The sequence below is a fragment of the Buteo buteo genome, chromosome 23 (genome assembly GCF_964188355.1).
Source record: "Buteo buteo chromosome 23, bButBut1.hap1.1, whole genome shotgun sequence".
In the NCBI taxonomy this organism is placed as follows: domain Eukaryota; kingdom Metazoa; phylum Chordata; class Aves; order Accipitriformes; family Accipitridae; genus Buteo; species Buteo buteo.
In genome coordinates, this window is record NC_134193.1 from 13,296,012 (window position 1) to 13,310,442 (window position 14,431).

General features: G+C 44.7%; 1 protein-coding gene across 1 annotated transcript in view; it reads left to right on the plus strand.

Moving 5' to 3' along the window:
* CACNA1B (calcium voltage-gated channel subunit alpha1 B) overlaps positions 1-14,431 on the plus strand; it is a 310,121-nt gene that overhangs the window by 143,244 nt on the left and 152,446 nt on the right. Inside the window, 1 exon segment of the mRNA XM_075054744.1 lies at positions 404-507. Within this exon segment, the coding sequence (XP_074910845.1) occupies positions 404-507 (104 nt within the window).

Genomic DNA, 14,431 nt, shown 5'->3' on the forward strand with positions numbered 1-14,431 from the left:
GATGTAAATATGACACTGATGCTCAGCACATGAGAAGTCAGAGTTGAGGTAGGGAGGGAAGAGGCTGGTGTAGAAAGCCTGCACAGACGTAGGTCACTTAAAAGCATGTTTTGGCCCTGCAGCAGGGTCAGCCTGGAGCTGTGGAATTAGGTGAATCTTCTCAGTGGAGCTGACAGCAAATCATGGTGTGGACGGTGGGACAATCAGGTTGGTTCATCAGTTCTTTCTCCTGGCATTTCAACTGGTGAACATAACAGAACTAACCAGTACATCAGTGGTGGACAGCTGTATGGAAATCTGAGGGGAATCTCCCCTGCCCTCTACCCTAAAGTTTCTGTATGGTATTTTGTTTCTCTTGTGAATTAATACTTGTTTTCCTCTCTCCCTTTTTCTTTGCTTACAGACAAATGATGCTGCAGGAAATACCTGGAACTGGCTTTATTTCATCCCTCTCATCATCATTGGCTCTTTCTTCATGCTCAACTTGGTGCTGGGTGTCTTATCAGGGTAAGACACTAATCACCTATTTGTCTCTGCCTGGATATGAAAAGGGAAGACATGTTGGTTTTAGCAATGTGGGAGGATGTAGCTGAAAAAGAGAAGGTGGGGTGATACATCACACTGTATGTTGTTCCCCTTCACACATTTCCTACCCTTGCAGTGGGGTATTTCTGTAAGGCTACAGAGCAATAGGATGGGGGATAGGCTGGTGGAAAATCATAAATTGAGGTGATTCTGAATACAGACACAAGAGTTAAGTGAGCTCCCTGTAATTATATTGACTTGGGCCTCTGCACCCAACACTTACCCCTGCATTGTCTTGAAAACCCATCAGGAACCACTGATGCCAGTATACTTAAGTCCTGGAGCTAGACATCAAGTGTTCATAATGCATTTGCTGTAACTGCAGCATGGAGAAAGGGGAAGATCAAACAAAAGGCAATTAGAAGAACTCAGGGTTTTGTTTTGTTTTGTTGTTTAGGGATTGTTTTTTTTTGGTGGTGGTAGTTTGTTTTTGTGTTTGTTTTTTTTTTTAAAATCTCTATCTGTTTAAGCTAATGTCTGGATTTTGGGGACACACGGGTCTCTTGATGTTCAAACCCCGGGGGTCAGCCAAGGATTTGGTGTCTGTTGCATATGAGTTTCAGGTTTGGGACATTGTAGAGATCAAGCTGCCAAGTTTGAAGCCTAGCTGGAATGTCCACAGCGTCTGTGGAAATTTGATCTGGAATTAACAACCTGACTCATCTTAATGGTTTTCAAGCTCTTAGACTTTGTCACTTCATTTTGCACACAGTTTCTTCTTAGCCCATCCAGGTGATCTAGATTATATAGATCTATATAGATGTAGATTTATTTCTGGCTCTTGGCAGCACAGGAAAAGAGAAATGAGTTAATGCTGCTGAGTGGTAAAAGTCCTTCAGTGCTGCACCTTTGCTCTTTCTCTTTAAGTTACTAGAGAAAGAAAAATGTTTTCCAAAGAACAGATTCATGCTCAATTTTATTATTTTGTTAAGGATCCTCGTCCTCAAAGCACCTGCTAGGGGCAGGAGCAGGGAGGCAGCAGTGCAGTTTTGTTTGAGGACTGGGAGACATGCTGCTACAGGAGAGGGTCATGGGGAAGGCTTCATTGTGCACTTTGCTGTTCCTTCAGTCCAGGAATAATGGTCATGATCAATAACTGATCAAAGCCATTCATTGGACATCCTGTTTTATCAGAGGTTTTGTAAAGGAGAGCTTCGTGACCATACTTGTCTGACATATGATTTAAAGTGAGCACCAGAGCCAGGGCTGAGTGCGGTTCATTAGGTAGTTCATCTTCCTCGTTCTACAGTGGGGTCAGCCCACGTTGGCTGAAATGATACTTGTGATGTAAAACAAAACTCAGAAGCCTGCAGGCTCCTGTTCCTTTGTGCTGAATTCAAACATGTTTGGTGACCAAAAGATGGAGACCTCTGTCTGGCTCTCCTGAAAGCTTGTTGGTGCTTGGGGCAAAATATGAATATTATATAAATGTATGTCTTCTATTAAAAACGCAGTTCTGTGCATCAGATTTTCCTTTGTTAGTGATAAGGATGGTAATACCTTCTTCACAGAGGGAAGCTTTTAAATTCTATTTTGTATAGTGGTTTGACGTCCTTGACTGGAATAATTCCTGGGGAGAGGCTGAAGAGAATAAACATAGCACAGGTGTTGACCACACTGCTCAGCAGGCTGCTGGTGGGCTTGCAGCTATTGAGCAATGAAGGAAACTGGGTATATCTGAGTGGACTGGTGATGAGAAGACACCAGAGAGATGGAAAGACTGAAGGCAGAGACTGTTGTCATAATATTCTCTAGCCAAAAGCCCCAGACAGCACTGTAGAAAAAAACCAGAAATTTTTGCTGGAAGTTATTCTTTGCTTGGGTTTCTGCATGGAGAAAGGGTCATTGGCAAATGCATGTTGACTTCCATAGGGTACAGTTTCACTCAAGGACATTATGCCATCCACGTCCCAGTGACAGTGTCAGCTAGCGGCTTCTGCAATGGAGACTACTGGCAAAATCCCACATTCCTGTTTCAATAAAATAAAGTTGATTTAGGGTTAGGGGTTCTACAAATAGCCCATGAACCGGGTTAACTCAGCAATCAGTCACCTGCTTCTTATTTTCATGATCTGTGTGGCTCATAGTCTTTAATATTATCCTTGCTGTATTCTGGGGGTGGTGTAGTGCTCTCCTCTCCTTTTCCACATGTTACAGAGAGGGAACAGCGGGGTAGAAAGAAGGGATGTAATGCCCCCAGGAAACAATTAGAAAGCTGAGGTTAGGTCACTGGTTTCCTAGGCTTGTGTGCCATCTTCATTACTGTTCTTTTTCACAAACCCCCTGTTGGTCAGGTTGTATTTTATTTTCCAATACTTTGCCATATGCATCATCAGCATTAGGGGGTTAAGCTTCAGCATGCCACTGTCTGTACCTTGGAAAGCCACAGAAAAAGCTTTTACCTGAGTATTTTTCATTGCGGTTAGTTTTGAGCCATTTCCTCTCACATATCTGTGTTCCTCAGTGGGCAATAAAGAAGCTACAAATTTCTGAAGTAGGTATGCAGATGCTATCACAGATTATGGCAATATAAATAATCTGCACTGACAACAAGTTATTGAGCTTCCTACTGACACTAGATTTTACAGAGTTTTGCCATAACTCTTAATGGAATTCTCTGCCTTTCTGTAGTTATTTGTGAACCCGTGTCAACGCTGGACAGATACCTGATATGAGTGGGCTTAGCTCCTGGGTTTATCTGTTTGAGCAGTGTAGATAGATTGACCCGGGTAGGATCCCGAGTCTCATCTGCTAGCAAAATGTGGAAGCATTTGCATTGCAAATGCTATAGAAGAGATGATAGCTTTTTAAAATAAAGAGCAAACAACCTTTCCCCTCTGCTGATTCTTCTGGAATTATAATAAAAGTAAAGTCAGGGAAGTGACAGGGAGATGGGGAAATCTGTAAGTGTTGGTAAAAACTTGGTATAAAAATAACCCACAATCTTGGGCCACAGCTGATATGACAAAACCCTCTGAGTACCTGGCTAAGGATGTAATTAAAAGCATGTTGACTCCCTAATTCAGATTAAATGAGACTCTGCCTGCTGTACAGTATGTCTTCCTCATGTGTGCTAATCAAAGCACTGCCAGTGCTCTTGTAGTCAGTTAATATTTAAATACCCTCCCCAAATGGCACGCTCTGCATTCTGTTCCTTTCCCCTCTCTGATGCAAGCACTGGGGGCCAGACTGCCAGCAGAGCTCGGCTCTGCTTGTGCCACTGAACATCCCGATTTTCCCAATGATCCTAGGACATGGGGTGTGGAGTTATTGCAAATATCTTATTTCTGATGGTGCAATAGGGATATTGGGCTCTTCTATGTCTTTACAAAAGATGCATGTTGCAGTGGATGCTGTGCCATACCTGCTCACCACAGTGCTAAAGTTGGGTCTCTGACTGGGGAAATGGGTAGCAGGTCCCTCTTGCCAGATTGTGCATCAGAAGCAAAGACAGACTGTGCTGTTCTCCAGCTGTGAATACAGTAGGATTTAGAGTTTTCCTGGTGTACTGCAGTTGTCATAGGTACAGAAAGTGAACTGCAATTGAAACGGCTCCTAAAATCCAGGAACTACCTTTGCTTGTTTGCAGAAGATATGGGGCTCTCCAGCAGGAACACAGCACCCCGTTTGCTGTGGAGTGGTAATGCAGGTTTGTGTCCCTTCTTGGGGATTTTCCTCTCTACTCCTCCCTATGTATTCCCCCTGCTTTCAGTTTTCCCTCTCTGGTGCTTGATCCCTCTGTGAGCTGATAAAACTCAACAGCCCTGCAGAAACCAATAGAGCAGAAAAACAGATTATTTTTTTCTGGAGGAGCTTTTATTGAGTGCCATAGCTGATTCAAGAGAAGATCAGGACTGTATAGAGCCAGGAGAACAGAAGTGGAAGGAGAGATTTGTCTCCCGTTTGATAGCATTAAGACATTTGGTAGGCTCATTTCCTTCTGCATGTGAACTGTAGAGGTCTGCCCACTTGATCAGAATGGACAGATGCAGGATGTGTTCTGCCCATCCATGTGCTGGGAAGCATGTTGGGGTGACTGCCCAAGCCTGATACTTCCCTAATCACAGACACAAAAAAAGGGAAAAGAGAAATTAAAAAAAAAAAAAAAAAAGAGATTATAAACCTGGTTGAAGTTCTGATGAACCATCTATCCACCCAAAGGATGAACCAGGTTTTGTTCATACTAGAGAGCTGCCCTTGACTTTATTTGTCTGTTTTAACCATGAGAAGCCATTCCAGCTGTGCTAACCTTGTTCCAGGAAGCTGGGGTATCTTGGTTCCCAGAAATTGGGGTAGCATTTTGTAAGGTTTCCAGTGCAGAGTGGAACAACAGCAGTAGTGAAAATGTTTAGGAATTTGTATCCATAATATATTTCTCTTGAAACATCTTTTTACGTTGACTGTGGTGGGTGTTTTTTCTTACTTACTACGTTATTTGTAAACTCTTTGTGACTTAGGTAGCAATAAAGGCATCCATCACAGGGAATACAACCTTTCCATAGAAAAAGAGACTGGCCACCTCTGGTGGCACCACGGGAATGTTCTGGCTCCAAGTTATGCCAAGAAGGGTTGACTCCAGATGCCTTTCAGTTTCCCTAAACACAGGGTTGTTTGCTGCTTGGGATGTCATGGGATTTGGCTTCTATTCTGACCAGAAAATGCCCTATGATGATCCTGAGCTCTGCACATGGTTCTGCAGTTTACAGTGAGGGAAAAAATACCCCTAACTGAATTGAGAAGTCCTGACCAATGCTCATTCTTTTTCTGACTTTGTATTGTTTTCTTGCTAGCAGGCTTCAGGCCTCTGCCATCCCTCTCTGGCAGTTGTTGCCACCCAAGAGATTGGCACCCATCTCCATATACACCTTAGTTTCCTGATGTTCCCTCCCTTAGCAGTGATCTCCAATGCTCTTTTCTGATCCTGCTGCTGTTCCCCTCCCAGCCCTCGGCCTCCTCTCAGCCCAGCTAGCAGCTTGCTTCTGTGGGCTGGTAGAACCATGGAGTTTTCTACTGCTTGGGTGTTGAGTTGGATATTAATTTTGCCTGGTAATGAGCTGGATGATTCCGTACAATACATTTGTGGCTGTTTTGATGCTTTGGATTACACAAAGCAAAGAGGATAAACGTTATCATGGGATGCTGCGAGGAAGATGATTTAACTTATTTCAAGGCTAAGTGCTTTTTGGCACCATTTCACGCAGCAGTGGGGAGTGGTGAGGGTGGCGAGACAGCAGGAGTGCTGGCCAGGGAGGGCAGCGCACTGTGAATGATGCATTTGAATACTGAGAGTCCGTGTCTCTTGAGTGTGAAAAATGGTGCTTGTCATGTCCTCAAATATTTATGGTGAAGCCTGAGGTATCCCCAGACCAGCCAGTAAAGAGTAATGATCTTTCCTGAGGTTTACTCATCTGGCCGCAATAACCAAGTGTGGAGAGGCACTGCAGTGGCCAGTTTGCGTCTTCCCTGCTTAGGTATTATCAGAACATGGTCCAGACATGCTCTGTCCTGAGATGTGCAACACCTGCCTCTCGTTATATGAGATCACCTGGTTTAAGAACAGCAGGGAGACATTTTGAATGCATGCAGTATCTTTGTGACAGCAGGAGCCTGGCAAGGGATACAGCTACAGCTACAGACCATGCTGGCACCTTGCAGGTGAACAAGGGTCAGGGCAAATGGTGCTTTATTTCTTCACTGCTGCACCCTGTTTTGAGCAGTCTGCAGCATGGGGTGATGCTCTCTGGGCAGAGTCCCATTAAACACTCTCCCTGTTGTGTGCTCCAGTCTCCCTAGGGAATATCTGTTTCTGTTTCTGACTGTTGTACCTTGAGTCAGTGAGGCTTTTGTGCTGTTAGAGCAGCTCTCTGGGAGGAAGCACAGCCCCATCCAGACCTCACTGAACCGACTGTCTCGGTGACTTGTTCTGCTAAGTTTCATGACGTTTTCCCATCCTGAGGATTTTTGCCAGATTGAGATCATAAAACTTCAGCCTGCAAGACGTGCAGAGGCTGGAGAAGAATCAGGCTGATTAATTTGTCATAATGGCAAAGCGTTCTTCTGTCCTCTTTCTCCCTCATTACAGAGACAATCATTCATTTTCCCTGCAAATTTGTTTCAAGTTCACTGTTACCTGCTGTGATCTGACTTTGGCTGGTGTTAATTATTTGCAGCAGAAGAGCTGCATCCTGAAAAGATATGAGATTCTTCTTGGTTTCTCATTACTTTAGTCTTTCCCTAGCCTGTGCTTAAAAAGGAGAGAAAGGACAGGCCAAAAAAAAAATATTTGCTTTCCTGTTGTTCCTTCTCATCACCCTTTCTAACAAAGCCATCATTGCAAACAAGAAATGTGGGAGAAGCATGTGTGTTTTTTGCAGAAGGGGTCAGGGAGCAAGGACTTGCCACATGAGCTTCATCTCACCAAGCTAAATGTCCTATTGAATGTGGATCCTTTGCTCCTTTTGTGTTTTTGGTTAGTATGGGAGAGATGGACTACCTTTATTTGCCCTTCTGTTAAGCCACAATGGAAATTAAAGCCTGTAATATAGGAATGATACATAGGAGACCTAAATTTGAATTTCCTGGGGCCTCTGCTTTGACTCTGGGGTGGAGACTTGATGAACAGAGCCAGAGGTTCATCCAGCAATTGCAGTAGGCTGATACTATGAGATAAATGGTGCTTTTTAATACCTTTTTCTCTCTTTGTTGTTGCCTCCTTCGAGCCAGGTTTGCCCAGCTGTGGCACTCATAGCATTTCAAATCGGATTAAGTGGAATCAAAGTGAAATCAGCACAAGCTGAATGTAAAGACAAAAGGAAGGAAGATGCATTGAAAGCTTCACCTCCGTTGTTCCTCTTCTCTTTCTAGAAATACAAGATGTATCCCATATCTAGCTTGCATTTGAAGCATCTTCCTGCTATGTTCAGTGATAAAAGTGACTGTGAAGCCTGGCTCGGTGCTGAGAGATCAATCTCTCAGTGATACTTTCATCTTTTATCAGCTGGTTGAGGAAAGCTCTATTTCCCCCTCTTTAGAGCAATGAGGAGGAAGCAGAAGCAGCTCTAGCTGTGCAGGATTGATTGAGCCAGTCCTTAGTGCTAAGCAGTGGATATTAGGATGGGTTAAGCAACTCGCCCAGCTGGGTCTGCATGTTTGGGCTCAGTCTGGGAGAGACGGACATGCCTCCTCAGACCGTGCCCAGTGTGATCTTGGCTGGCTGTAGCTCCAGGTGAGATAGAAACATAAAACACTGTACGTCTGTCTTGTGGGATTTCATGCAGCTGATGGGACAACCTGGGGCAGATGATGAGCCGCAGAGCTTTGTCATCTTCAGCACTAAGAAATCTCAGTCCTCCTCTGGGCTTTGCTTGTTTAATAACAAGGTTCAAAATTCTGACTTCTCAGCAAACCACCTTTATGGGCAGGAAAACAATATCTTAGAGGTACCAAATGTCACCAGCATAAAGAAATTCTTACTGATGGTTTTCCAGGTGAATCAGTTGCTTAGTTTCATCTTGTTCCAGCACTTCCCAGTGTGATCTCTCTGTGCCCCTGAGATGTGCTTTCTTTCACCTCCCTCAGATTTTCTTCTTGCCCAAATGAGGTGCATTTCCATGCCTTTTCTTCTTGTTCCAGATGGGCTTTCTAATCAATACGCTTTGCCTATGTTCAGTGGTGACCTGGGCCTGATTTTTAGGGGTGTTTAACAATACTCTACCTGCATTTCTATTCATGTTTTCAAATCAGTAAGTCGGAGGCATCCAATTATTTTTAGTTTTGCCTGCAGGTTTACCGTGCACTTCAGGATTTTGTCTGTGAATAAGAATAACCATACCTTGGCTCTTCCTGAAGTCTTCCTGGGGCTTACTGTGGTAAAGATATCTGATGCTATGGTAAAGAAACTGATGTCTTTGCTGATCTCCTCTCATTTTGTTTGCAGCCCTTAGGGGTGCAAAGTGCTGGCTATGGACACAGCTGAGCCATGTCCTCTTGGGTTTGCATCTTCCCAGCTACAGGCTATGATGCCTCATGTCCAGGCAGCTGGAAATTGCACTGCTTGTCTATTTACTCCTGGATTTATATCATATTTTTCTTTCCTAAACCAAATTTGATTCTACCCTCCACCTATATTTCTAAGTCACCAGCATCTACCCAGGTTAGTGCACTGAAGGGAATGATGCTCTCTTTCCTCTCCCCCATCCCTTCCTCTTGCCCCTTGCCTCCTGTGTGCTGCTGTGAATAATTCAGCCCCTGCTGTGGCTGCTTTTCCTCCTCTCCTAGAGGAGCTTTTGTGAGAAACACCAAAGGTTGCTGCCTTTGAGGTGGCTGGCCTGCAGGGCATCGTCCCTGCAGGATTGCTGTTCTCCTGCCTCCCTGGCAGCCCCTTTCAGGCTCTCAGAGCACTGTTGTGGGCTGAGGGGGGTCCTTTAATCTCTAAGAGAGTTCAAAGAGTCATCGGTGCTGCTGGTGACACTGCACCCCGCTGAAGCAAAATGCTTCAGGAATCGAGGTAGATGGTGTCCACTGTCCCTGCTTAGATCCTGAGGTTTGCTGTTCTGCTTCAGATCCCCCCCGCTTCCTACCTGGTGTCCTGCCTGCCTCCCTCTGCACTGCCCTAAGTCACCACAGCACCCACAGGAGGGGTGAGGTTGCTCAGCAGGTCCCCAGGCTCTTCTTGCATCTGCATCCAGGACACCGAGCATCTGCTTTTCTCTCTTTCCACTTCCCACTGTCCATCTTGCTCCTGCTCACTCTCCATGGACTCACTCTTTTTCTGCTAGGACTCCCTCACTGCCTCTGTCTCTCAAAGAACAGGTTTGCAGAAGGTAAAATAAATGTTTAGCACACCCAAGACTTTGTGTCCTTAGTTGTATAAACAGTTACAGTCATAAAGGTGTGCTTTTTTGTTGCATCCAGCAGAGACTTTCCCTTATAAAGGATTTACTGTTCTCCAGAAAGACAAAAGACAGAGATATGAACCTGCAGAACAAATTCTTTCCCTGGAGCAAGAATCTGCTTTTCTATAAACACGTGGATGCTGATGCGGTTAGTGAATGAAATGTTAGGAGTGTTAACTGGATCAGACCCTGGTGAAGCAAGCTGTGAGGGGCTTTGCAGGACTGTGTGTATGAGGTAACAAACTCAATCACACAAGTATAGCAGGACCTACAGAATGACAGGAACTCAAGGAGGGTTGGCTCAGCAGGAATCTGCCTACCATGTTATTATAACTGGCGTCACCCAAGCAGTCGGGATTTGATTGGATTAGGACAAGGTGGCAAACCCCAGCGTCAGAAACAGGTCTGAGAGGGAAAGGAAAAATTAACTGAAGGCTCTTTCTCTATTTCCTTCTCACAGTTGATTAACCAAAATAAATGGTAGGAAATGGACTTCCACCCTTAAAATGCAATTAACTGTTTCTGCTTGCATGTGGATGCTCTCAGGATGCTGGGAGGCTTGGAGGTGTGTGCAGTCCCTTGTGCTGACAAGTTGCTCTAAGGCACTCTGGAGGATCTCATAAGTGATATATAGCCCCATAGCAAGTGGTTGCAGCCTGCCAAGAGCAGAAGAGATTTGGTTTTACTGAAAAATGCAAATAGTATTATGTTCATCTTACCTCTCTTATCATCCAGCATGTTCACGTCTGGGGTACCACAAGTGCATGTTCTTATCGCTGCAGTCCCTTTGCAGCCTCTTACAGAAATTCCTACCTCAACGTTGCTCTTGCTGAAAGCTTACTGAAAGTTAGGTGGATAATTGGGACCAGGCTTCTTTTGAGGTTCCTTCCTTGCTGATTGTAAAAGGGGTGAACTGAAACAGAGAGGAATTTTTATGCTTCACCTCTCCTCATCTAGGCAGCCCCCAAGTAGCACAACATGCCTGATTTGGTACCACTGCTACTCTTCCAGCATGTGTTGTGATGCTCCTCTGACTTGCATGTCAGGCAGCCAGAGGAGTTGCTGTTTTTCCTCTTCTACCTCCAGCCTATCCCTCCCTGCTCCTGAGTGACGTGGGCTGCTTAGCAGGCTGCTGACAAGTATCAGATCTGATTTGGGGCACTGCTCCACGTTCAAGCAACAAAGCTTACAAATTAAGCCTCCTGTCTTGGCCAATTTTGTTTCTCCACCTGGAAATTCATTTTGGCCTGTGAGTAACTCAGTCAAACATCTGCAGTCCTGGCTGGTTCCTTCACCAGCAGCTCACCCTCACCCACTTGAATTATCTGGCTCGTCTCCATTCTTGAGGGCTGCATTTCTCCAGGCAGGACTATGACCCTAGATGTCATGTGCCATCCAGGCTCAACTTTACTCATTCCTTTGACGTACTTGTACTGGACATGAAGCCAATCCTAAAACTGATTGTTTTTTTCATTTTAGACTTAAAATTCTAGAAGTTCTCTACAGCTGCTTTCCAGGAGTCCCTGGTGGAGTCCTTCTGAGATCTGTGCTTCTTTCTGCTCACTCTGAACAGTGCTTTAGATTCAGTAGATGAAGGCTGTTCTCCCATTTTAAGATCTGAGATTTCATGAGATCATGTGTAGCTCAGTGGTATTATTCTGAAGGAGGAGCTAATTACCTATGTTGTTATTATGAATCGCTAATCATCAGCACTATTAGTGGTAGCAATGACAGTGATGCTATATGATCTCTCTCTGCCTCTTCGCCATGAGTGGGAAACATTTCTGTCTGCTTTCTAAGCGGAAAACCTGAATTGCAGAGGTTTAATGTTGTGATTAGTCTTGCAGTAGGCCTGCTGTTGCTGGCCCTGGGAGTGTGTCATGAAACCCAAGACCAGGAGGTACATTATATGATGCTCCATCTCAGCTCTCTGCTGTCATACAGGAAAGTTAATCAGAGACTCAGGGGATGAAGGTTGTGGTTTGTTTATTTTTTTCCTTTTTGGTTGCAGTGACAGTATTTTTAATTTAAGACCAGCATGGATAAAGTACTTGTAAGAATTTCATTGGTTTATAATCTTTTACTGAACCTGGTGGTTACTCATAAGTTGACCTTGTCTCTTTTGTGGCTGGGGGGTGTGTCTTGAATTTCCCTGAAGTGGCTATTCCAGGGCATATTTACACCAAGATTTATTTTACTTTTCCACCCACCAAGGTGATAAGCAACAATCATCCATTTTCCTGGTGACTTTAAGCAGTGACCACTCTTGAGAAGAAAAATGTGACACATTGAGCTTGACTGGATGGCATGTGGTTTCCATGATGAATGTCCTTTGATTTCTGTTTGTTCCTGCTGTCTCTACGGAATCAGTTATTCACAACTGTCATGTTACAACTAAAACGCGTTGTAGTTATCTACCCAGGCAAGTCTTGGCTTCCTCCAAAGAAGTGTCTCCTGTTGCTGTGCTGTGTGTAGGAGTACTGACCTTTCAGTTTTCCTCTTAATGCCTATCTGGACAGTGCTGAAAGATGAATATTTTGGAAGGCTTTTGTGGCACATGGTGGTTGACGAGAGTCAAGGATGAGAATGGATGAATGTTATTGCTCGTTCCAGAATTGGCCAAAGCATGGAGGACCAGCTATGAAGAAAGTGCTGGAGGTAAAGCTGGGCAGGAGGCAGCATATTTCCTGTTCAGGTTTCCTTTCTGGTGATTTTTGAGATTTTTGCAAGTCAGTAGCATAAATAGCAATTATGCTGAATAAAAGAGGAAACTTATTTACTGCTACCAAACATTCCTATGGGACTTTCTGTGTTTTCATTTAGAACTGGCAGGAAAACTTTAGCTGAAATATTTTTAGATGAAATATGGCATTTTGATATAATTTCCCCTCTTTTTCTTTGAATATGTTCTGAAATTTTATTGAAAAGCTCTCAAACAGAAATTCTGGGAGTTTTCCAGTTGCTGCAAATGGCAAATATTTCAGTTCCTGAATGGTGGTGATGAATGTAGTGGAAGAGACACATACTTTTATTAATACATTTCATAAAGAAAAACACAGTCTTTTGACACATTCCAGCTTCATCAAACCTCTCCTATCTCCTTGAGATAGGAGAAAGAGCAAGTGATGCATTCCTCTGTCAGGAAGACCATACATCAAGACCCTCCAGTCTTCAATCTGGATGATTTTGCTAGAGCTCTGTAGCACTCAGAAGGCATTCAGTGAGACCCAAGGTACTGTCTTCTCCTGGAAGTTACCTTCCCACCATCAACAGCAGTGCCAAACCTGCCAGCTCGAGGGAACAGAAGGGTGCAGGTGGCTTTAACCTCAGCAACATTCCTTACTGGTGTCTTGTGAAAAGTGTGCATGGCTGTACAGAAACTATGGAAGGTTGGCAACTTAGCACAGTTTCTCCCTCATTTTTTTCCATGTTTAAAGTTTAGATTAAAGGGACAAGTCCTAGGTAGCTTTTACTTTCCTTAGGCCAGATAGGAGCTGGCAGAAGATGAAAGGCCTTGCAAGGAGATTTCTCCCCTGCCTGCTCCCGAGGGTAGAGGGAGCAGTGCCGCGGCTCATCTGCTGTCCTTCCTGCCTGCTGCAGTCTTTCATGAAACTCCCCACTGGGTGTTGCCTCCTGCTCCCATCCGGTGCAGCCCAGCTCTGTGAAATTTGTGGTGACATGAGCCTGTAACATGGGAAGTGTGGCCCCTCCAAGTCTGGCAGTTTAAATGCCTGTTGTCACCCTGGGCTGTCTGATCTCATTCTTCCTGCTCCAGAGAGAAATCAAAACTGAGAGGAGGTCTGTGGCCCCAACCAGCAGGCACTGAACCAGAAATGAGAATATTAAAAAGGAAGAGGGAGAAAATCGGAGATCCAGCTGACACATCTAGGATCCTAAATCACCCGGCAAACACGTGCTGAATGCCAAGGAGAAGCGGTTGGTTCGGAGTGATGTTTTGGCTTCCTCCATTTCAAGGACGGGGTCATGGGCTGTGCTGTCAGGTGAGGGACAGGAGAGGGGAGTCAGGAGACTAGAATGCACTGCCAAAATCAAGATAACAGCTCAGCTGATGGCAGCTCTCACATCAGTGGCTGGTACTGGTGTGCGTCGCAGTGCTGCACCAAGTTGTCACTGCAGTCCCTTCTCTGTGGGTCAGACAGCCCTGCCAAATGAAGCAAAAGTGTCAGCTTTGAAGGGTGAAGTGTAGACTGTGAATATAAAGTTGCCTCTGGCACTTTACAGCTCCTTTTCCCCCCATTCTTCCGCTTTCCTCCCATCTCCTGCTCCTTGCTGGCTTTTGAGGAGCATGTGCGGGTAATGAACAGGTGATCAGGTGAGATTTTAGTGAAGAACAGTGGTTAACTACAGGTTTGCAACAATTAACTGTTAACTGAAGATTTGAAGGACACAGCAAAGTTAAGATGTCAAATGAGAGAATGAGTGAACTGTTGGTGTACACAAGGGACAAAAGCCCGGTCCCACATTTAACCGTATAGATTAAGCTATTGTGGGAGTCGCTCCAGTGTGTGCCCAAAGCGAGGGGTTGCAGAGGCTGGTTCAGAGCTCCATAAATGGTAGATGGGCATGGGCATCTCCAGGTGGGGCATCAGAAACTTCCCAGAGGTAATATGATCAGTGTGGGTATCTTAGGGTGGTGGCTGCACTATTGTCTCAGCATGATTTTGAACTAGGCAGTAGGATGTACTTGGACAAGATTTTTGCAATGGTTGGATGAACCTTACTTTCTGACCCCCCTGTACAGTCCTGTTCTAGTGATTTGATCTCAAGATACTTGCTTTCCATGTCATTTTAGCAAATAGCAGGATCGTTGTTACCGTCAACGCAGAGCATCTGGGCTGTTTCACCTTGACCCCAGAGTACCCATCCTCACTTGTAGCTCTTGTTTGACTTGTGTTTGTCGAAGTCATCTTAAGCCTGGGAAAACTCAAAGA